Source organism: Channa argus, chromosome 11 (genome assembly GCF_033026475.1).
Source record: "Channa argus isolate prfri chromosome 11, Channa argus male v1.0, whole genome shotgun sequence".
Taxonomy (NCBI): domain Eukaryota; kingdom Metazoa; phylum Chordata; class Actinopteri; order Anabantiformes; family Channidae; genus Channa; species Channa argus.
In genome coordinates this window covers 11,095,496-11,119,130 of record NC_090207.1, presented here as the reverse complement: position 1 = coordinate 11,119,130, position 23,635 = coordinate 11,095,496, and the positions used below count along the sequence as shown (strand labels likewise).

Here is a 23,635-nt window from a genome sequence, read left to right as displayed (position 1 = left end):
TAGTGACTTACTCACCAAACTTAGCATAGCAGAGATCTGGGAGTACATCCAACTGTGAACTGTTGCAGTACAGTGCATGGCTTCTGCTATTGGTGAATTGGACAATTACCACCATAGCTGAACAGAGCAGACTAAACAGTATGTACAATGAGTGAGATTGATCTAAAACAGAAATCCAACTCGACCCAGCACTGAACCACTTAAATACATCAACACAAATACAGCAGATTAACCTAAACTCAGATGACTCTTAGTAAATATAAGTTCAGCAATGATCACCCTGGGTGGAAACCAAAATGGTCAGCACATTAGATGATATTGTGATGAGAAAAAAAAAATATAGCACCTATTAATTTAAACAAAGCCTTTGTCTCATGATTAGAAGCATATAAAATATGAAGTGTGTGAAGAATAAACACGACAAACCGTACTTCCCATGCAACTAGTAAAACAAGAAATTGGAAATCACACACACACGCACACAGAAATCGACACCTACCTACCCCAGGCTTTCCTATTTAACAAAGTTACGGACACAAAAGTTTACTGGGTCTAACAAACTCACGTTATGGTACTGAATGTTGAGCTGAAGTCTGTTGTCCTGTTGGTTTAAATGTTGTTTACTTTAGGTCTAAGTCCATCCTGTAAGAAAGCATGTATGTGCTAGATATCATTCAAAGAAAGGTGGAAGCCCAATGCAAATTTGAAGAGTAAGCAAAATATTTGGCTCTGTTGCAGGAAGAAAAAAAACATTTGCCAGCCCTGATGTTTATCCATCCCTTCCTTGCACAAACACAAGTTGTTGGAGGCACTTAACTTCAGTTACTCTGTGGTGTATGCTCATTCCAAGCAATGCAATCAGTTCTGTGTAAGAAACAAGTGGATACTTTACATTGTAACTCGATCTACTTGTTTGAGTGTCTGTTGGACACACTGTGGTGGGACTGGAATGGTCATTCAGTGGTGGCTTCACTTATTCTACTCCTGCTTAACTCCTACACTGTTCAAAGTGGTTTCTTCTTAACTAGAGCAGGGGTCACCAGCATGGTGCCCGTGGGCACCAGGTCACCCCCAAGGACCACATGAGTAGCCCGGGGGCCTGTTCTAAAAATAGCTCACCAGAGTGCCACTTACCAATGAGCTGAATCAAATTTTTTTGTTGCTATTCTTTTTTAAATCACATTTGATAAATATTGTGAGAAATCATTAACATGACAGTGCCTTCACATAGATGAGTATAATTAATTTAATTAATTATTAATTACAACATATAACTAAAGGTAAATTGAGCAAATTTGTTATTTCAAAAGTGTGCATAAAACTGGTAGCCATTCACATTAATCGGTACCCGACAAGTAGCTCTCACTTTCAAAAAGGTTGGTGACTCCTGGACTTGGACTATCATAACGGTAATCTTGGACAGTTACTCTGTGTGTGTGTGTGTGTGTGTGTGTGTGTGTGTGTGTGTTTGAGAGAGAGAGGGAGAGATTGCAATAACAAAAGTGAAGAAAAAAAAGAATTGGGTTTCAAGGAAAACATTGCCACAATCTGCAGGCGCACAGACCTTTCTGTTTTTCTGTCTGCATCTTATGTTTCTAAAGCAATGTTTCTGTGACTCTGTCCAAACACAGAAAATATCAACAGTTGTTTATGGAAAGTTTTCTGTGGTGCAAACAAAGCATTAGGATGTGCTGTGCAAGAAATGACCAAAAGATGACCAGCACATACCATCACTCCCAAGAGACATTATTAAGCCCCCCACCCATCCCCTCGAAACCAGGGAAGATCCCAAAGTATTAGCTAAGCATCTATAAAAGCAGTGTACGTTGTTACTCTTTATATGAAAAAACAATGACAGGACTTCCAGTGTAACAAGGGCAAAGGGATGTACAAGTGAACTCTGGGTCCCAGATGTTTCTCTGATCTTTTCCTCTCTCATGTCCCTTGAAGGTCATTCTTCCTGCCTAACGTAACAAAGTCATCACACAAAGATGCTGCTGTTAAGCCAGAGATCCTCTCAAGTATCGTCATCTGTTTCGTCAGTCCCTGCTTATGTCGGATCCCATGACATCATTGAAAAGGCAAATCTGCTTCACTGCTGAATATAACAATGTGGCTTAAAGGTGAGAAGTGTTGTTTATTGGGCTCTACTGCAAAGACAGAGGGAGACGAGAAGGAGAAGGAGAAGAACAATGTATAGTCTTATCATCTACGCTGGTGTGGACACGTCTGCTTAACTCATTATGTGTCACGCAGTGGTTTTAAGGCATATGGCCCAGCCTTTAACGGTTGTGCGAAGAAAAAAGACTCCATTAAAGGTTCAAAAGTCACACTTGTCCTTGGATTTAATATCAAACAGCACATTAGTCATTGACTTCATGACAATATTGCCAAACATCTGGAGGGACCATCTTTCAGCTATGTAGCAAACCATTGCTGATTCCAGAAACGCGTTCCCTCTCACTTCTGAGTTAAAAACTGATGAAAAACACATTTTGAAACTACCATTTGGGGATCTCTTAAAAAGAACCGGCTTTTTTTTTTTTTTTTTTTTACAGTCAGTGAACTAGTCCTGTAAATGTTACTGAAGTCAGACAGAGCAGCACGTTCCAGAATGACCTCAAAAAGCCCTGTACAGAGACTTTCCTGCTCATTGTTTGGGAACATAGTTTCCATTAAAAAGATATTTAAATGCCTCTGGCATTTCTTGCTTATATGTGTTGTTGTAGTATGTGTGCGTGTGTGTTTGTGTGTGTGTGTGTGTGTATGCATATTGCAGTGCCTCTGAACAAGAGCTTTTAGAGGACTTGTGCATGCTCTCCCTTGCCAGAAATACTGAGGAAAACAAACAATGTCTTTATTGCAGTAATGAATATGCTTTGGGAAGCAAAAGATACAATTTTCCATTAACTCCCACTCATAATATGCCAAGAAAGGCTCAGGGAAACCTGTGACATTTGACATTGTTGGAGCCAAACACAGTAGTTCACTGCTATTGCTTGACCCGGAGCCTATATCACTAAGAGCAGCTACTTCTTACTGAGCCATCTTAAAACAACAAAGCTCAGCTGACACTGTCACTTTAAGTTTAGATATTAAGGATATTAAGGCATCATCAGCCATGCAGATGCTTCTTGTCCCTGTGCTGTACACACCGAGTACATCAAGTCAACACTGGCAAGCAGCCACACATTCAGAAAAGACACTGAGGGCAACGTAAGAACAAAGATACAAGCAGAGGTTTCTACAAATAAAAATATCACGTGTCCTCTATAATAATTGTTATTAATGCTGTGTGGTTTTAAAGCAGTCATTGCTGAGTTAGCACAGCCAGCCAGTATTCAGGCTAATTTAACTTGGTCTTGTTTCTGTACAGCAGATGCTTCATCACAAAACTAGAACTGAAGAAGAGCATACAGATCCCCTGGTCATATAGGGCAAAGTCTCCGCTTGTGACTGCAGCCTCTGTCTCAGCACACAGGTGATGTACAGGTGGAACAATAGGCTTAGTGTGCCATTCTCATTTCAGTGCAGTGGTTGCTGGCACACTGACAATATATATTTGCATAGCAGAGGTCAGGTACAGCACAAGGCTGTGTTTTCTACACTGCAACAAACGAGCTGTGAGACAAGCGGCCGGACAAATGTCATAAATTCAAGCTAAGACCTCGCCTACTTTGAAGCAACAGAGGGGTGGTAAAAGCAAAATGGTTGGATACATCTTTGTTGATATGTGCACACCTTTTTTTAAGGTAAACACCTCAAGCATTTACCTTTACATGGCTACAAACTACATCAAGAAAAATTATTGTTTTAACAATCTTTCAGTCACAGTCTCCACCTAACACATGCAGTTCCAAATGTTAGCTGACTAAACATGAAATCCTCCTGCTAATTTGTGTGAAATGACACACTGTATCTTTTAAAAGTTGCGCTTTCTCTGTTCGCACAAGTGAGTACACAAAACGACAAAGCTCTGCTCCTTTTACGGACTGCAACATTTGCAAAGTAGCCCGCTTCAGGCTGTAGCAAGCTAGTAATTTGATAAGCATATCTATGGAAATAAAGGAGGGTTATCGGGTATAGGGTTAATACGTTTGACAAGGAAAACTGACATATGCAAATACTTTTATGCTGTCACATCCACACGTGAAGTCCATGGTCACAAAAACACCCTGTGAAGTGACATGCTAAAACTTCTATTTACATCTATTGCCAGGTTATGTTTGACTGTATTTGCCTCTCACTCACTCATCTCTCTGAGGCAGCCACTGTTATATTTTCCAAGTTAAAAAAAGCATAATAGGTAATTCAGCTGTGTCTACACTTGACTCAAAAGACATCTGCTGTGGAGACGTGCTTACAGTTTTTTATACAAACAGTTACTGTTTCTTGTTCTCTCTGAATTTATGTATGACTGCAGCACAATTTGGAGCAGGCCTATTTATAGCCAACTACAGCCACTGTCACAACCAGCCTGCAGCCTGAAAGTCACACCAGGAGATTTTGGGAGGGGAGTCCTTGAGCTCCTCTGTCAATGCGAAGCATTGCAGTGACAAGTTTGCTGATGAGGTTGGTCACTGAAGTCGCACTGCACCGTTCCCTCTCCTAAAGCACACAGCTGCATTCTATGCATCCTTCAAAGACATTGCATGTCTCAGTAATCCAGTGCACGTACGCAACTAAGTACATGCATGTACACAAACACTAATGCACATCTAACCACACAACTAATTTCTGAATCAAACTGTGGGTGTTAAAAGTTAGCAATGGATGTCTGTCTGTGTTTACTATATTTGCTGTCACACTGTGTCAGATGATGTGGTGATGTCACATTACAACAACTGATGTGTCACTTGCCAACAAAATAATAACTGCATAAAGAGCTACTGTACAGGAACAATTATCAATACAGAGGGAGGTATATAAAAACTTACTTTTTTATCCTTTTAAGAAAGTTACAGGAATTGTTATTTCTCCACTGCCGGCCACCAGTGTGTTCTGTCTGCTCTGTGTGAGTCCCAGTCAGAGAAACCAAAACAAACAAAAGTATCTGATGTGCATCTCTAACACAGCAAATCCCACTCCGCCGCTCACTGATGCTGCGTGGAATGAGGAGGGAACTCTGCTCCCAGCTCCCAGACACACAGCCAATCATGTCAAAGTGTTTCTTGCCTCTTGGCCAATCACATGGCTGTCATTACCCTGGCTTCCCACCCACCCCTCCTCCTGCTGAAAGTTCCCATGGCTGTGGATAAACTGAGGGGGAGAGGAAAGAAAAGGAGAGGAGAACAGAGGGGAAGTGGAATTACATAGTAGGAGGACCTGCTGTAGTATTTACAGTATAGGGGGGAAATAGAGAGGAACAGTGGTGAAACCATTTCCATGAGGAAAGATTAATATACAAAGAGACATAAAAGAGAGATGAAACGCTGGGAATTGTAAAATTTACTAGTGGCTGACAAAGATCTATTAACCTTGTTATAAAGCTTCGTGATTACTCATAATTTATTATATCAGATTCTTCCATGGGTTTTCCTTATTTATGGTGACTTCAAAAAGGTTATTTATCACATAAATGTGGTTTAAAATAGTAAAAATGTGCTATTAAGGTGTTTCACATTTTGGGAAGTATGCTTATTGCATGTTTTGCCAAGAAATAGATGTTTAAAAATTATATCACTATATGAAGCTCCAGGCAGGAGCTGAAATTTGATGAGGGGCAATAGAAGATTCCTTTTGAATATGTCACTAAGACGGAGAAGAACATCAGTGATTTATTTCCTTGTCCAACTTTTTAATCTTGATTTCCATGGAGGGAAAAAAAAAACTCAAAATCAAGACAATGACATGATAAGAAATAACAACTGAATCGGGTTTGACATATTATGCTAAGCAGCATATTCAGAGGTGCACTGGCAATTCCCAGAGATGATGTGACTCGTTCTTGCTTCAGCAACAACAGGGAATACTCCATATCCTAAGAGAGACATGAATTGCATCTGTTCTTTGCGTGTATAGTAACAGCATAATAAGATGGATATGGGTAGTGTTGTGGAGCCAATAAGTGTCTGCTCTACTTGAACACAGCGAAAACAGCCTCTATCGTATTTATGTGGGATCAAGAGCTATCAGTGACACACACTGACACACACACGCACACTCACTCAGACACCTTTCTTTTTGCCCTGAGGGGAGCCATGCTGCTGGGTCAAGAGAGATTCTCACCTCAGCCAAGACGTGAATTTCTTTAGGCAGGACTTTGAGCTGCTGCCTGGTTATCTAACATTTGATTTTAACAATCTGACATGAAAACATTTGAGCACCAAGCACATATTATTTCCATAGTGATGACGAAACCATATTTACCCAATGTGGAGTACGTAGTGTTCAGACATTCAGATATAAATTAAAGTGGCACTTTCGGGCTAGCTAGGGCTGTATGTAAATTTTATTATATGTATGTTCCTATTGCAGTTAGAAACAACAGAGAGTCAGTTCAGTCAATCTTCTATTTCTCAGTTGAACATAAATCAAACGTAAAGCTACAATTCAAGTTAGCGGTTCCATGAAATGCAGTCAATCCCTCTGCTTCACACAGCCCTCACTCACCCTACTCTGCTACACTCTCCTACCATATGCCATGCCTGGTCACAATAAAATACAACCACTTTTTGTGTTTCTCAGGGGATGGTAACACAAGATTAAAACAAATAATAATAATAATTTATGTTGAGTAAGTATGTGTTTATACCTGTTATAAAATCCTATGTGGGTTGGGAGAAATTGACCTAGGAGCTGTCCTAGTGAGGGACATGTCTTAGCCTGAGTTAACAGATAAATAATAGGAGATATAATGAACACTTTAAAACAGAAGAACCTCCTGAGCTAAAATATTGGGTCATAAACATGAGGATACTGGAAATGGACAATATGACGCTGTTTCTTCAGTGATGCTATTGCTGTAAAGAACTATATATATGAGTTCAAGAATAAAGTAGAGCTTTTTTATAGTATATGTAGGACTGCAGGTCAAAGACTAAAGAGGTAGAGAGATAAAGTTCAATTTAATCAGCACAGATGTGAATCTCTTCAGGATTTGAAAGTGGATTAACAATTCGATCACATGTGCTGTGACAAAAACAGCTTGAGGGGTAATAAAGAGTGCTAAGCAGCACACATGTAACAACACTATGAATGGCAAACATCAGGAAGAATTTTAGTGTCTGAAAGATCTTCAGCTTCAGGCTCTCATCTGTGCAAACAGCCAAAAACGTCATATTAACTAATACTACGTTAATTCCTGTGGCCATATATTCTCTAACGGTTTGTCCGTGTTTGGACTGGTAAACTAGAACTGTTTGATGGCAAACAGAAACTCGAATAACAAAGATGAACAAAGCGCAGAGAGTCCATAAATAGGATAACAGAAAATGGCAGTCAGCAAATGTAACTGTGCTGTTGTTAGTTTTGAGAATTTCAGAGAACACATCTTGAGGTAATGTTCCCATTGCTCCCCGAGTGAGGAGTCTGACTCATATAAAGAAATACTGAAGGTAATGTGCCTCCTCCCTCATCCAAATATTGACTGGGGGCATGAACAGCTGTACCAGCCAGACATTTTTCACACAGTGAATAATAATGCTGATATCTGAATCTGCCTACCTTTTTAGTGCATGCACATCAAAGAAACAGCTTTTAAAAATTCAAATTTTAATTTAGCATTGAGGATTATGTCTTGGTTAAAGGTAAAATAGACTAAAAGATTATTTTATTATTTTCTTGGAACATGGTTGTTTGGTCTGTGCTGAGACTGAGACGATATTCAAATATAAAATCTTTATGCTACAGTAGCATAAAGACTGAACAGCTAATCTCTGCCAAACAAAAACAAAATCTCCCTTGTTCCATTATAACATATTATATTTGGTTTGTTTTTTTAGCCAGGAGCAGAGACTTCCTGGACTTTTGTCATCACTGTGACATTGTCAGGAAACATAAATTCACCACTACAAAATTTTTGTTTGAATTAAGCAAATGAGAATGTTTTATAGGGTGGTCGTCGCATTTTTTACTCTATGGACTAAGTCAACTGTCTTTTGGCTTCAGCTTCATATTCAGAAGATAGAAATACTGTTTATAGTCTTCTAAACTGTTCCTTTAAGCTGTAACGTTTCTGTGAATTTAGATGGTAGATACAGTTTTATAACAGGAAGACAAGTGAGCAAGAGTCAAAAGATACAGACAGGAAAACAAACAGCAGAGGATGGCAGGTCCTTGGGGATGCAAGGCAGAGCCGGGCAAACAGGCATACTAGCTGGGATTCAACAAAGCAAGCCAGCAGCGTGCTACTGTATGAAGCTACCAGGTCTCAAGGCTTGTCAAACAGGAGCGAGAGAGTTATGCTAATGCTATGCAAAAGGTGTACGCTTTCTTCCTCTTTTGTACTAACTGCATCAAAACATTGTAAACCAGGTAAACAGTAAGGTCACAAACACTGAACACTTAACTGACTGTCCACATCTAACTAACAAACTGTGAAGGATATAAAGCAAAAAAACACAAAAACTGAATGCAGGCAACATAAATAGCCTATCTCAGTGTGTGGTGTGTGGTGACTGAGCACTCTGTTATGTTGTGCCCAAAGGAATAAAGAGGTAAAATCATGCATTTAGACATGTAAAGGCGCAGGTGAACAGACAATCCACACTGTTGAACACAAACTAAATGCAATTAATACTGCAAATAAATTCATGTTGGTTGGATTAATCAAAATTTTTTAGGACATCACATTTTAATTAGATCAATTTTACTCGATGGCATCTTTGATTTAAAGGCTTTACGAATAAAAGCACAGGGTGGTACAAAGCAGAACACTGGCAGCACATCGCTTTTCTTTCTAAGACCAGATAATACGCGTTCTTGTTTTACACTAAAGAGATCTTTAAAGGAAGAGAAAAGGAGACACAGAAAACGGCCATAGAAAGTTACACTAGGGCAACCACACTCTAAAATACCAATAATTACTCTCAAAGAACCATCTACTCTTTGCTCTCTCTCTCTCTCTCTCTCTTACACACACACACACACACACACACACACACACGCACACAAAAACACACACATAGTACCCTGCGCCGCTGTGCTCTTATTAATATGAAGGACTTAACAGACCACCTGGGCAACTCTTTGGACACTGAAAGCTCTCCCTAAATTCACCATTTAGTCCGAGTCTCAAGACCAACCTGCACTATTAGATTCACCATGAAGAACTGAGCAATCACATACAGTCTTAAAAAAAATTCTGTAGTATAAGGTCTGTCTCCTCTTCTTTGCTTTTTCTCTTGTTCTGCGGTCGCTTCTCCCCCAGCCAGATTCTGTTCTCTCCCATACAACCAGTATTTTTCTTTGTTCATTGTTGGACGTTTCCAGGGTGCTGCCATGCTTGTAGAAGACAGAAATTCCAGTGCACATGAATGTGCTGCAGTCTTTTCAAACTGTGGTCACAAGTCACAACTGGTTAAGAAAACAGACACGCTCAGGTTTTGTCACTACTGCACATGATTTTCCACTGCCTGCAAGCAATGTGGTCTGCTGAATTATAGTGTCCACAAAGAAACCAAACCATCTACTTGCTTTCATATTCTGCTATTTTACCAGCCTTACAGAGCAAAGTGTGGCAATAGGGGCATCCTGTAGGGTGGGTCACAATGAAAGCCCCAAAAAGCTGGATTTGAAGTGTGTTAAATAACATTAAAGTAGCTATAATCAGGGTTTTAATATCAATCAAGGATCACGGGATGTTAACAAATAGACTCTGCTCTTATCCGCAGCTCTATGGAGTATTTTATCATTCTTGGTTTTACCATCCTCATCTTTCACTCTTAGTGCTCACTTAGAATTAATTAGCAAAGTGAAATGTTTGTATCTACAAGTGGTTTCTGCTTCCCTCTAATGGTCAAAAAGATCAAACCTGCGCGTTTAAATATGAATGAGCAACAGTCACAGAAACACAACAGTCCCAAGTTATTAAAAACACTCAAACAATGCTCTGTTTATGTATTTATTTAAACTCAGCAAGCAGTGAGTGATTACATTTTGATTCTAGTGTTACTTCTTCTATAAAGAAGACCTGTAGATTGTTCTACACTCCTTAAATGTCTAACCTGCTCTAGCCTACAGCCTAGTTATAACATGAGGTTTAAAAACCTATATAGGGACAAAACATATTTCATTGTAGTTTTTAACACCTTACACTTACTCAAATTTTGTTTTTGTAATTTCCTAAATTTTCTATCCCGTAATTCCAATGTTCTGCTTACTTTTTACGCATTTAAATTCCTCATAACTGCACCTGCCTCAAACTTGCTCTACTGTATATGGCTAATTACCATAAAAATACGAGAATACGTGGCTAATTTAACGAGCAGCTTATAACACTTCCCACCAGTATTTTCCACAGCAACTTGACCTCTTTCTACAGAATGTTTAGCTTCTTACAGTTCCTCCTCTAATCTATCCTCCTGCACTCTCTCCTAGTGTGGCGATCAAATAGAGCCCTACTTATGGTGTATCCATGTGCCATGGTGCTGCCATGCAGTAAACTGTGAGCAAGGCCTCAAAAAAGCATTACGAGAAAAGGTTAGTGCTATTGAAATTATGTTGCAACTGTCTGTGAGAATTGCCAACACATGTAGAAGGTGTGTGCGTGTGTGTGTGTCCATCTTCAAATCAGGTTTCTACACTAACCTCTATTCATTTCTAATGACCCGTCATTTTTGACCTGGAACACCAAATGTGTACAAAGGTTAAATAGAACACACAAAACTGCATGCAAATTATCACCACCGGTCGCCAAAGCAACCACTTGTGTTCTGCGCTAAGTTGAATTTTCCAGAGCTATTGCAACGTCAGAAGGAGTACGATCACCCCCGGTGCTGGTGAGAATATCTAGAGTTGGATTCACCAGTGTAAAATGTGCAGTGTGAAAGTCGATGAACACTTTCAGTGTAAGATATTCACTCAGAAATGTCCTGAGGAAAGCTCCGCCCACTTCCAGCTCCCTAGAAAGCTTCAGAATTTTACCCATGCAGCTGCATCAGCCATTTTCTGTGACTGTGGTAAGCTCTCTCTTTTTTTCATGACATTTTAAACATCAATATTACATATTTTAGCCAAGTCTGTGTTTTCTACCAGCCTAAAATTGGTGTTCAAAATAAACATGTGAGGCTTGAGTCAGAAAATGCCCATTTGCAAAGTGCTAGCAGGGCACAGTCAGTGGCTAGCTTAAATGTGCCCACATCCATTTAAGGAATTTATGCTAAAGTGAATAAGTTTTAAAACAACAATATAACCTAGACTAAAAGAGGCAACTGTTAGGGTGGTGAGTGTGACGTGATGGTGTTGTATTTGAAATCCCCCAGGAAGAAATAGAAGAAAAGACTTGTGTCAGGAGTTTGCTAGCATGAATGGTACTTTAGGAGTTACCTTGTAGGGAGCAATTACAAACCCTAACCTTGGTTGCCAGTACAATTCTAGCTAGTTACAAGGATTAATAGCTCAATTATTAGACCTTGGGATAATAAAGTGGTGAAAACAAGTTAGTTTTGTCTTAATAGTGCAAATAAGTGCAAAAGGGTATTATTTTTTTTTTTTGCATGGTTAGTTTAACAACATAACAACACTGTTATTGTATAGTGTCAACAATAAATGACACTGTTAGTGTTAGTTTCCTCAGAGTGTAAAAACTGACTAACACTTATCATAGTGGGAACTGGGGTTAACACTTAGTTTAGTGTAAAGAAATTACCAGAGCTGAATTGACACTGGGGTGTAAAGTGTAAACTTTACAGTCAGTGGAGTGGGACCACATGTTCACTTACAGTGTTGAAATAACTGTTGACACTGCTAAATTTACTGTGTATGGTTTCTGGGCAAAAATGTAGTTCTCCATGTATTAAACTGCCTTCCTGAAAGAATATGTCGCCCGCTGACACCAGTTATCAAAAACCTTTATAGAGGAGAAGAAGCGCCCAACCCAGCGCCAAACACCATCCACAGGAATTTCTCTTGTTTCTTTATTTTTCTCAGTCACAAGCTGACAACAGGTGGGAACCAAGCATGCAGTGGGTGCACATCAGGGAGCTGCTCATTTGCAAATTTAAAGCTCTCAACTCAACATTACAGCCAACAAATGTGAGTTTGGATGTTAAGTCAGCGAATATTAGAAACATTTCCCTGAATCGTTTACACCTATAAACTGTTTAGGGAATTTCTAGGTGACATGGCATGGCACTGAAGTGGGAATATACAAATATTTCACTTTATTTTAGGCTCACTGTTTTCAAATAGGGTCATCGTTGTCACTGTCTTTTCACACTTTGCTGAAGTTGGGTGTATATCTTTGGCCCTACAGGTGCTGGCAGGGGGAGGAGGAGAACTGCGGTGTCGGAGAGGAGAGAGATGCTGGAGAGAGCCATGCTGTCTCTGAGCTGTACCGACCCCTGGCCCGAAGGCTCTGAGGGGCTGGAGGAGGAGGTGGTGACCGCCACTGCTCAGGCAGAGAAACGGGACAGGGTTTTCAACAACATTAACAACATATGCTGCAGCTCTGTCAACCTGGACGACAGCCTGACCAGCCTTCAGTGGCTGCAGGAGTTCTCCATTCTCTGCGCCAACGTGCCACAGCAGACCCTCCAACAGCCTCATCTGTTCGGCCAGGAGCTGGGCTCCGACGCCCCAGCCTCCCCTTTGGAACCCGCTTGTATCGCCATGCCCCTGACCCCAGAGAAGCCCACAGCGACAGCCTACAGAAGGATGCAGTCCCTCCCTGGCCTTGTGGCGCATGGTCACTGTCCAGATGAGGTGGACTACAAGACCAACCCGCACATTAAGCCGCCGTACTCTTACGCCACCCTCATCTGCATGGCCATGCAGGCCAGTAAAAAGACCAAGATCACACTGTCCTACATATACAAGTGGATCACTGACAACTTCTGCTACTACCGCCATGCTAACCCCACTTGGCAGGTAGAAGACCTCACATGCACAGATACACATTACATTAGACACACATCGTACTCACAATATTCTCTTATAAAAGGATGCATCATTTCCAACACATTTTCCATTGTGTGCAAGGATTTTAGGATCTGTTACTGACTTTACCTCTGTAAGTCTCAGCTGGACATAGGACTTTGAATTAAAAAAACAATAACCTTTCCATTATAGAGGAACTCAAGATACTGTGAGGTCTGGGCAGGCTGCCACTGTATTAGTGAATTTGCTTTGTGTAATAAATAACTCTTGAGGCCTACAAAACTTCCTTCAGTAGCACAAAAACTTAAAAATGCACTTTATTTTCTTGATGTCTGAAACATTTGTTTGGTAGCTCACTTTTTTAAGTCTGAACAGAAAGAAGTAATGGAGGACAAAATGAGAAGCAGTAGATCCCCCCCCCCAAAAAAGGGCAGGAATTTTAAAGAAAAGTTACATTTTGCTGGATAAATGATTCATAAAGCTAATCATAAAACTTTGAAGATGTATATGCTTTTCTACTTCACAGTGTTTGTGCTGAGCTAACTGCAGCTTCATATTTACAGTCATTGACTTAGATCTCATCATCTAAGTCACTGCAAAAAAGTGAATGAGACTAATTGGGAACACGTTGTACTTTTCCTGTAATGTGAGGTCAAACAGAAATACTGTAGTTGTTTAGGTAAATGAATATGCGAGCTGTTATTTGAGAATACGCTTCTCTTTTTACAGAATTCCATTCGACACAATTTGTCACTCAATAAGTGCTTTATCAAGGTCCCTCGGCAGAAAGACGAGCCAGGAAAGGGCGGTTTCTGGAAGATTGACCCACAGTATGCTGAGCGTCTCCTGAGTGGTGCCTACAAGAAGAGACGAATGCCTACACTCCAGATCAACCCGGCACTGCAGAACAGGCTCAGGGTCAACCTCCAGCCCAAACTCGGAGGCCCCTGCAGCCCTAATGGAGGCCTGTGCATCAACGCGGAGTCCCAAAGGCTCCTTAGTGAAATGGAAGAGGCAACTGGGGCTATCCAAAGCTGGGACCCCCATCTGGCTGAGGCTATCATGCTGGGATCTTGGCCGGTGGCTAGGGGAACAGGTAGGAACAAGAGGAAGCAATCAGTGGGCACCGCAAACGGTGCTGGTGAGGTCCCACGGTTCTCTAGCTCCCAACTCTTTCCTGTAGATGAACAAAAGGAGACAGGACCTCTGAAGGGGGACTTTGACTGGGATGCACTGCTGGATTCAGCCCTCAGTGGTCAGCTCAATTTGGAGGGTGCGAAACCATTGATCCCCATCATGAAAGAAGAGGACCTGACAGTACAGGGGAACCACATCAACCCTGGTGAAGCCCCTGTGGAGACAGCAGAGATCCATGTGTTGGTGGAGACCCAAAGGAGTAGTGACGCATCAGATTTTGATGAGGAGACCTTCCTCGCCACAGCCTTCCTGGAGAGCCCATGGCCTGAAGAGGAGGAACAAGGCCGCAGTGATGTCCTCTGTACCGCCACCGTCAACCCAGACCAGCTGTTTGACCTCGGAGAATCATTAGGTGGAGACCCCAGCCTCCGTAATCTTTTATATGGTCATGCAAACTTTGGTGTGTAAAGGATTTTTAAAATTACATTATGATGAAGATTCATGCAGAAGTAATACTCCCAATGCCTACTGAACAAACCATGAAATAACTTTAGAGAAAAATAAAAACATTTAAAAAAAAAGAAACTTGTTTTCATCTGCTCATAACTAGGTTTTAACCACTTAGTGCACCATTGAAAAATCAGTCTGAGAGTCTTATATAGTGACAACTTCCCGCACTGTTACTGGCGAGATCAAACCACCATGGGTTTACAATTGTTTGCTTCCTTCTGACATTTTGATCTCAGGATTGCACATTTAATTTATAAAAATTTTGATTAATGAAAGCTTGCGAACAATATTGTACAATTTTTCGACAATTTTTTTCGGTTGAAAATGCATCGCTCTTGCAACTGAGCTACAGCTAGTTCAACTACTGGGCAAGATCAGAGTAAACGATCAACAGATCCACAGGTCTTTGTCTTTGAACTTTTACTGACAGCTATGAGCAGGTGAAAGTCAACACTGTGATTGCCAAAGATGCATTTTGTTTAAAGTGTGAGGAGTTAAAACGCATTTGTTTCTGAGAAATATTGAACATGGCTGCACAAATCTGATATGATTTGCAGTTTTTTATTTATTGCACTGTTTCTGAGGCTAAGCTTTGAGTCTTTTCTGCAGTGTGTCTGTATATGAACAATATATCAGACACAAACAAACTGCAGCTGAGTGTCTCTCGCCCATCTCCACTCTCTCACTCTATCAGCTCTATGGAAACAGTCACTGTGTATTAAATACCCCCCACACCCCCCACACCCCACCATGACTCAGCATTTTCAATACTCTCTGTTTAGAACTGTCCTTTGCTCTGTTTAACTGAATAATTTTAACACACTGACTAAATTTACAAACCCTTAGACCCCAGAGATCATGGAAAGTGTTTTTTTCACAATAAAAGCATGTTAAGGACTGAAGAACACTAGGCTGATCTGAAGGACGACAAGTAATTCACGTCTTATGTTAAACACTATCACTTTCCTGTCATAATAATTTGAGGCCTGATAAAGAGTCAAACCTTCCACTCAGCTATTGCATTTCTACAATTTGGAGGATCTTCATACTATTTCATGTTACAACTGCTTGAGGCGAAACGCTTCAGCATGTTTGAAATGGTTGAGCTTCAGTTTAGCTTATTTACCAGTTTTTAAGAAATGGCAGCTTTTTTTTTTAATACACTAAAGTTTCAGCTATTTTACAACATTGCTTGGAAAATCCTTATTGAAGCCTTCACTGTGCATTTTCTTTTTGGAAATGCTTACTCTATGTTCTCTTTATTTCTTCTTATTTGATCAGTGTATTTGCCACCTCTGTTGTTGGATATTATAGTTTTGTATTTTAACCGTGACGAACGTTTAGTTGTGAGTTTATGTTTGGCAAGAGAGACCATGACTTTGACATGAAATAGAAGTGGCAACCGCAAAACCTACGTGACTTCATTCTCGTAAAGTGTGACAGCACTTAAGGCGTATCTGTAAGGGTTTGCTGCTTTTATTAACAATCAACATCACATTAAAACATGCCTTAGGTTGCAGCGCTGATTCTTATATAGCTTTTAATGGTGGCATTACAACAATTATTTCACTATTTATTTCTAATAATTGAAATAGCGGTGGCAGTGACTCGGTTGGTGGAGTGGCCTCCCACCGAGCATGTCTAAACGTCCCCTGGTCAAGTCGAACAGCAAACCGTCCATCCATTCCCATCCCTTCCCATCCCCGCTGTGCAGTACCAACTACCGGTCTCAATCCGGGTAGAAGTAGGGGAGGGCTGCGTCAGGGAGGACGTCCGGCGTAAAAAATGCGAACTATAATGATCCGCTGTGGCGACCCTGAACTTCCGGGACAAGCCGAAAATTTTAAATAAAGCATTTGCTAGTTTTAACAATTAAGCAAAATCCTGCTGTCTGAACATGAAAACACTGAGTAAAATCTACACAGACATGAATCCCTTTCCAGTGTTCAGACATTAAACCTCACCATAGCTACACCCTGGATACCTAAAAGGTCGCCACTGCCAAAGGAAACAGTGATGGAAGTCTGTTTTTCCCTTACAGCACATTTCTTCTCGTCAACTTACAGATGCTCCATAACATCATCACACTCTGTATTGCCGTAAATCTGAAGTTTAGTTAGAGTGTCAACAATGTTCTTAATGGCAAAACCCCTTTGACCCCTTGGTGCAATAAGGGTCTCACTCTGGAATTGTTAATCCTAGTAGTTTCACATTTACTCCAAATTAGTGAGATTAGACAATGGGATAATGAGGGAAAATACCCATAAATTAATTGCTGTTACTGATTACTGGTTACTGAGCCAATCCTTATTGTACCTATACAAATAAGGACAATTAAAAATCCTGCTCATACTTGCTTCATTTGTAATTTGAAGGCCTGTCTCACAATTTCGGCCTGATAATGACCTAGTTATCGCAGCCTCAGCCACACCAAAACCAGAGAAAAACCTGAAGGTGGCCTGGGGACAGACAGGGGTTGTTTGAACTCATGCCCTCCAACGCTTTGTTAGTCCTGCTGTCTGCTCTCATCTCTCCATTCAACTGCTTAGTTTCAGCACTTACAAACCAGTTTATTTCTACAGAAAGCTAAACATACTTTAAAGGATTTCTGTAATTTATAATTCTTTCTTGCACAGACATCAGCTTCCTATATTGTATGAAAAGCTCTCATGTTTGTCATCACACAGCTAAATGTCATTTAACAAAAAGCTCAAGGGCTGTTGGCACAGTCATTATGTAACCATTATTTACCAACGTATACACACACAAATATGAAATACACTTTTAAAACATATTCACCCCTAAGTCAGTATTTAGTGGATGTACCTTTGGCAACAGTTTACAGCCTTGGTCTGCATCAGATCTTAGCTCTGCAATTTTACCTCTCTTCAACAAACTGCTCAAGCTTTATCTGGTTGGATTATTTGGACGACATCCCCTCTGTTTTTTATTTTAGAGAAACAAGCTTCTCAACCAATAAGACACTGTTCAGGGTTTTCCAGCCAATACAGAGCTACATTGAAATGTGATCAGTATTCTCAGAATAACTCACTACTAAACATTCAGCATGATATGATAACTTATAGAAGGGGTGCCATGCATTTAAAAAAAAAAAAAAAGTAAATTAAAATGTAGCTGTATGGTCATCTTACTATTGTACTGAAAAATAAGTAGCAACCCTTACTTAGTGTTTAATAGCACCGCCTACTGGTTAAAATACAACATTACAGTCATGGAACTCTATTGGAGCGTCAATGAGAACAGAATTTTAAAAAGCAAACGTTGGGTTTATGTTTACCTGCAATTTAAATTCCAGGAAATAAACATTTCAATAAATTCAGCTTTCAAAGTCTAACTTACCGATCCTGAGTTGACAAACACCTATGAGGGATAAGAAAGTTAAATCGTTTTAAGTTTTTAGCTTTGCAAGTTGTGGCGCTTCACTTTAGTTGCTTCATCTCCCACAAATTTAAACAATAGCAGAAACATTTTGAAGTACATCGATTTATTTTTATAAATACATAAAAAAAACACTATAAACATTTCATGTTACATTTCTTACATTAACTGTTGGTATAAAGGTTGTTACAAGGAACTGAAAATGTTTACCCATATTTTTAATCATAGTGGTAAATCTTCGCATTGACATGGGCTTGAATGTGAAACAAAAACAAAAAATATATATATATATATATAAAGACAAGGTCTAAGTCTTTTGGACAAACAAAGTTCAATCCCTTGTCCTCGGTCACCAAAGGAGCAGAGCATTACTGTTTAGATCATCATAATTAGATATTCAAACTAATTCAGACCTCAGTCCAAAGGCTCTTCCTGACTCCAGCCATTGGAAGACATCATTAGCTAAATAGCTTCAAACAGGCATGTAAAGCCGCTTCCCCACCAGACTGGTTGGCATAAGTATTATTGCAATTGTGTGAACAGCAATACAGCATCCCTTTGCAATATGCCTCAGTAAGGAAGCAGTAACACATTTGCTAAAGCTCTGCTTTGGATCCTACAAGAACCTGCTTCTGGCATTTGTCACAGAGTTGCTTCATCATAGAAAACGTACAAAGATGGTCCTTTTCACTGAATGTACCATCAGCAGCAGCTGTGACTCGAGCCACTGAGAAGTGAGGATACATATGCAATTAAAATTAACAGCCCATTCGGCATGTGTGTAACAGTAGCCTGAACATGTGCATTAACATTAGCTCAGAGAAACAATCATTTTGAATAATCATTGTGTTCATTGAAATAAACAAACCTTAACTTTAAGCATACAGCTTTAACAAAAAAAAAAAAAAACGAGTTTTGTAGAGTCTTCTGAGAAGTACATCAAGCCAGACTATAAAACTGATTTCAGTATTAGGCTTTTGAGGAGGCCCAGTATGATTATACAGCTGAGGGCACTGCAGTCTCAACATAAGTAAAGACCTACAGTCACCATGAAGTGTGGAAGAAATTATACTTCCTGACGAAGAAAATTGAGGGACATTTAGAAATTTCCATACTACACCCTGGGCTTTACCTTCAGTGTAAACAAAAATAAAACCCTTCAGCTTGGGTCAGTAAACATCTTAAATATAGCTTTGGTAAAAAAAAAGAAAAAAGAATTGTCTTTTGCAGCTGCAAGTAGAAAAGTGGAAAATACAGTCCAAGCAAATCAGGAGTTAATCCCAGACTACCACTGTGGTTTGCCTACGTGAATGAGGTCAACCCCAAACACTCTTCATGCCACAAAGCCTGCATCACTCATCTTTGTCGTGACTGGCGTTTCCATTCATAACTCCGTTGGTGTGGTGCGCCCATGTCTGAGCTTGCAGCACTTTGGGCAGCCTCTTGCCTTTGGTGTAGGCATGATACCAGAAGTTGAGGAAGAGGAACAAGAAAATCAGGCCGTACAGCCCAATGATGTAGATAAAGATGGGGAACTGGTAGGGGCAGTCCTTCATGAAGAAATACTGAGAGATGTGGCTGGTTACCATAACAAACTGGATCTAGGGAGCCACAAAAAAAAAAAAAAAAAAAGAAAAGACATGGGTCATCCCTATTGGAAAGATTCCTTACAACTATGTATATGAACTATAAAGAAATTAAACCGTATTTTGTCAGACTACCTAACTTACCAGCTGAATGGTAGTAAGGTATTTCTTCCACCAAAGGTACTTCTGGTAGTTGGGGCCCATTGCAGTCAGTCCGTAGTACGTGTACATTATAACATGGACGACACAGTTGAGCAGGGCATGGAATGTTCCCAAACCACCTGAAACAGGGCGGGAGTCAGGAATGAAGTCAGAAAACATTAAAGAAGCCCATGTATTATCATGAAAAATATTCCTTGTACTTTAAAAAAAAAAAATTATATAAAAAAAAATTTCCTACCGGGAGCAAAGCGGACACCAAACCACCAGGTGAAGGGCATGATCGAGTGGTGGTAGACATGGAGAAATGTTACCTGGCTGTTTTTCTTCCGCAGGACAAAGAAAATCTAAGAGGGAAAGAATATATATAAATATATCAAAAATAAAAAAAGGCACAAGAAAGGATGGGTAGGCTATACATAATTGCTATATTTAACAATTTGGTTCAGTCTAATGAAGTGCAACAAAATCCATAAGAATGTAATAATCTCAGAATGTGCCACTTACTGTATCCAACATCTCAATAAACTTTGAGAAGTAATAAAGCCAGCATGTTGCTGCCATCTAGAGGAGGGAAAACAACATCTCATTACTGTGTGTGTGTGTGTGAGATCCTGATCTTCCACTGCATGTTGGTTGACAAATGTGACCTCAAGCTGTAAGATAATGCCTTACCCTCATGGCTTGTGGAGAATCAGAATAATCCACCAGATCACAGCGAAAAGAGTATCCTGTTCCCCATCCTGACATCACGAACTGAAAAACAGCCAGTTTCCATTTGCCATGAGCAAATAATGGTTCAAAGTCATACTGAAGCAGTTCCGAGGAACACTTGCCGAATACAGTACGTGCAAAGAGCAAAAACTTAAAGATACTTCATTAACAAAATGAAATGACAAGTCTCCAGCTTGTGTCATTGCTCTGATCTAAAAAATGAGCTCAAAGAAAATACATTTACAGTTTTGTACAATCTTCCATTAAACAAAGCAATTGCAGCAGTCAACATTTTAGGTCGAAACTGCACTAGCGTGAGACAAAAGGAAACATGACTCACCTCATAGCACATGTAGAGTGACAGAGCCACGACACCGAAGTTGTAGATGATGAGAATTCCTTTGAGGTCGAAGGCTTTGCGGTTCTCCATTATCCTAGGCCCCAGGGATGTGACAAAGTAGATGTACGCTGCAATGATGATGGTTTGGGGGAGAGGAGACGACATAAGCAACCACTTTTCTGTCCGCGAGTCTGCAAAAGGAGGACGATGAGTTGAAGAGATCAGCAATGTTCAGTGTAGGGTGTATTATAAAAGATATGCAGTAAAGGCATGTTCTAAGGGCCTTCGAATGCTCAACAACTCACCTGCATTTTGGATGAACTCATCATAAATGAGTGCAGCTGATGACTTTATATTAAAAAATTCCATATCCTTGTAATTCTAAGTGAGGGGGAAAAAGCAAAAGGCATGTTTAGAAACCCAGAACAGAGCCAGTGAGATTATAAAACTAGCAAGCTGCTGCATACACTATTGTAAAAAACTACATACACGCACGTACACACACGTACATACACACACTTAAGCGCATGCATGGTCCATAGTTCTTCAAATTCCAGCCATTTGAAGCCGAATGTAAATGTATTCTCCAAAACGGATTAAACCCACACAAACAAGTGTAACCAGAGCTATTCACTGAAACAAGCAGCCTACTATTGTTTCCACTTCTAGCTACTAGAATTTCATTCCATAAAAAGGAAATGTAACATTTCATAAGATCTGACCCATGTTCAACCCAGTATAATTACAGGCAAGACTCACCATTTGTAGTTACATTCAAAAAGCACATTAGACTTCTTCAAAGAGTTGACCAAAAGAGAGAAGAAAAAAAAAGAAAAAACACAGTACACATACTCTTTGTCTTGTCTCCAAGCATCTGAGACAAACAAAGCCAAGAGGGTACAGGTACAGCAAGTATCACTCCCAAGTCCCAATTATACAAGATATGACAAAAGTGAAGAGGATTCATTCAACAAAAAGTATGCATGGCTAACGTAAAAATAATTTCTGGTCCTGGGACAGTAAGTTCCAAAGGGCTCCTGTGCCATGACAAAGCCATGCTGCCTTGACGCTTGAAAGTCATTTGCCAACATGCAGAACAAAAACATGGCCTTTATGCCAACACAAAGAAAAACTATACTTGATCTGGCATATTTTCAAATTGAAGTAAGGGAGACAACTTTTTCTTACTAATCTGGGTCGCAACACCTGCATCTTTTAATTATAAGTGGTTTAAAAAAAAACAAAACCAAGTTTATTGAAAGATAAAGTCTACAATAACTGGTTATAAATTGTTTGTCCATAGACATTTGATACTTCAAGCTTTTCTTGCCTCAAGATTCTCTGCTTTCACACTTAAGTCTGGTCTGGGAAAATCGGTTACAAGTGCTATTTTGGAGTATCACTGTGGTAACTAGGTAGCAGGTTAACCTGCAGATTAATGTGATAAAACTTAATATAATACTTTTTATGACCCAAAAGTTTACAAGTGAAATAAAACCAATGTAAAATGCCACACACACATGCTGTTAGGGTGTGAGAGCTGGAGAGTTGCATGGTCAGTGCAAACTTCATTTAGGTGAGAGTTCACAATAACTAGCTTGACAGGTTTATTAATCATGTCTGTAGAATGGGGAAGTGAAGAATGGAACTTCTTAAATCTTATCACCCTGACAAGTAATAAAGCAAAATCTTGGCACATAACATTGAGTAGTGGTATTTGGGAGAAGCTCTGAGTTGATCTAAATTAATTTAGCGTCAACCCAAATCTGCTAGATGCAAGTGAAAGAAGGCCTCATCATAGGCCTACCTGACAGGTTTTGAAGGTGTGTCTACCTGAACGCAAGCTGAATCTGAGCAGGGCATGGTGTGAGCTACTGGGAGAACTGGGAGAAGGAAAAGGAGGAAAAAAAAAAAAAGAAAAAGGCATGGCAGCCTGGAATGTCTCCACTAATGGAAACGTTAAGACACGCCTTGACAAGCCAATTAAGATTATATTCAGTAAAAGCTCCTGCTGACACATTTAAGAGTCCCAGAGTTTACAGCCATAGAAATCCAAAGTTTAATGAAATATGGTTCTCAAATCTAAGAGACGTCAATCTCTTAGAGGGACATTCCTAATCACAATGATCAGTAGATTAGGTAATAAATAAAAATCAAGACAAAAAAAAATATGCTGAGAACAGACCCCATCACCTGATATATTAGACAAAATTTCATCATAACATGTTTCAGCAGAGCCAAGTCGAACAGAAAGACGGCATAAAAACACAATATGCAGCGAAGTAGCGCAGCACAAAAGGACTTATGAAAGTGATCAAGGTCCACATCAGTCTCACCCAACAGGTGTCTGAATGACGGGGGACAGATGATGCAACTGATGAAACACAAGCCCAACAACTAGTAGTATACCATCCATCTCCTGAGGACAGGAAGTGGCCCCCCTTCCCTCGTCTCCTTTATTTCTTCATTGTTTTAAAAAGACCCCACTTCGAGTAGTTTCACACAAAACCATTAAACTACTGACCTTCAGTGCCGCTCCTGCTGCTCGCACTCAGAGATGACTCTTCTGCTCTGGCAGATCGTCTGTATGCCAAATCCCGGCTCACCAGCACCCTCCCAACAGGTGCGTCCTCAGTTCTGCTCAGGGGCTCACAGAACGCGCGCATTGGCACTTTATGGCGAACGCGTTCACGCCTCCTCTTTGCTGATTGGCCACTTTGTGTTGCACCAAAACTCGATCCATTGTCGAGGG

General features: G+C 40.1%; 3 protein-coding genes across 3 annotated transcripts in view; 1 reads left to right on the top strand and 2 right to left on the bottom strand.

The window, feature by feature from the left end:
• pde4d (phosphodiesterase 4D, cAMP-specific) overlaps positions 1–4,956 on the bottom strand; it is a 153,518-nt gene extending 148,562 nt beyond the window's left edge. The window contains exon 1 of the mRNA XM_067520289.1: positions 4,938–4,956. The gene's annotated coding sequence lies outside the window, so the exon portion shown is untranslated. The remainder of the gene's footprint in view (positions 1–4,937) is intronic.
• Positions 4,957–12,477: 7,521 nt separating this feature from the next.
• LOC137136195 (forkhead box protein J1-A-like) lies at positions 12,478–14,643 on the top strand. Its single transcript, XM_067521336.1, has 2 exons — positions 12,478–13,029; positions 13,768–14,643. Exons 1-2 carry the CDS (start codon positions 12,478–12,480, stop codon positions 14,641–14,643), a joined length of 1,428 nt encoding a protein of 475 aa, XP_067377437.1.
• A 3,530-nt stretch (positions 14,644–18,173) lies between these two features.
• elovl7a (ELOVL fatty acid elongase 7a) lies at positions 18,174–23,550 on the bottom strand. Its single transcript, XM_067521465.1, has 8 exons — positions 23,408–23,550; positions 21,189–21,264; positions 20,884–21,074; positions 20,505–20,585; positions 20,337–20,393; positions 20,071–20,176; positions 19,815–19,951; positions 18,174–19,685 (listed from the first exon to the last, which is right to left on the bottom strand). Exons 2-8 carry the CDS (start codon positions 21,250–21,252, stop codon positions 19,437–19,439), a joined length of 885 nt encoding a protein of 294 aa, XP_067377566.1. The 5' UTR covers positions 21,253–21,264; positions 23,408–23,550; the 3' UTR covers positions 18,174–19,436.
• Between the last annotated feature and the right edge of the window lie 85 nt (positions 23,551–23,635).

Coding starts and splice junctions, on each gene's coding strand:
- LOC137136195 (XM_067521336.1), top strand. CDS start 12,478: ATGCTGTCTCTGAGCTGTACCGACCCCTGGCCCGAAGGCTCTGAGGGG. Junction 13,030..13,767: donor ATGCTAACCCCACTTGGCAG/GTAGAAGACCTC, acceptor CTCTTTTTACAG/AATTCCATTCGACACAATTT.
- elovl7a (XM_067521465.1), bottom strand. CDS start 21,252: ATGGAATTTTTTAATATAAAGTCATCAGCTGCACTCATTTATGATGAG. Junction 21,075..21,188: donor TGAGTTCATCCAAAATGCAG/GTGAGTTGTTGA, acceptor CTCCTTTTGCAG/ACTCGCGGACAGAAAAGTGG. Junction 20,394..20,504: donor ATTCTCCACAAGCCATGAGG/GTAAGGCATTAT, acceptor TCCCTCCTCTAG/ATGGCAGCAACATGCTGGCT.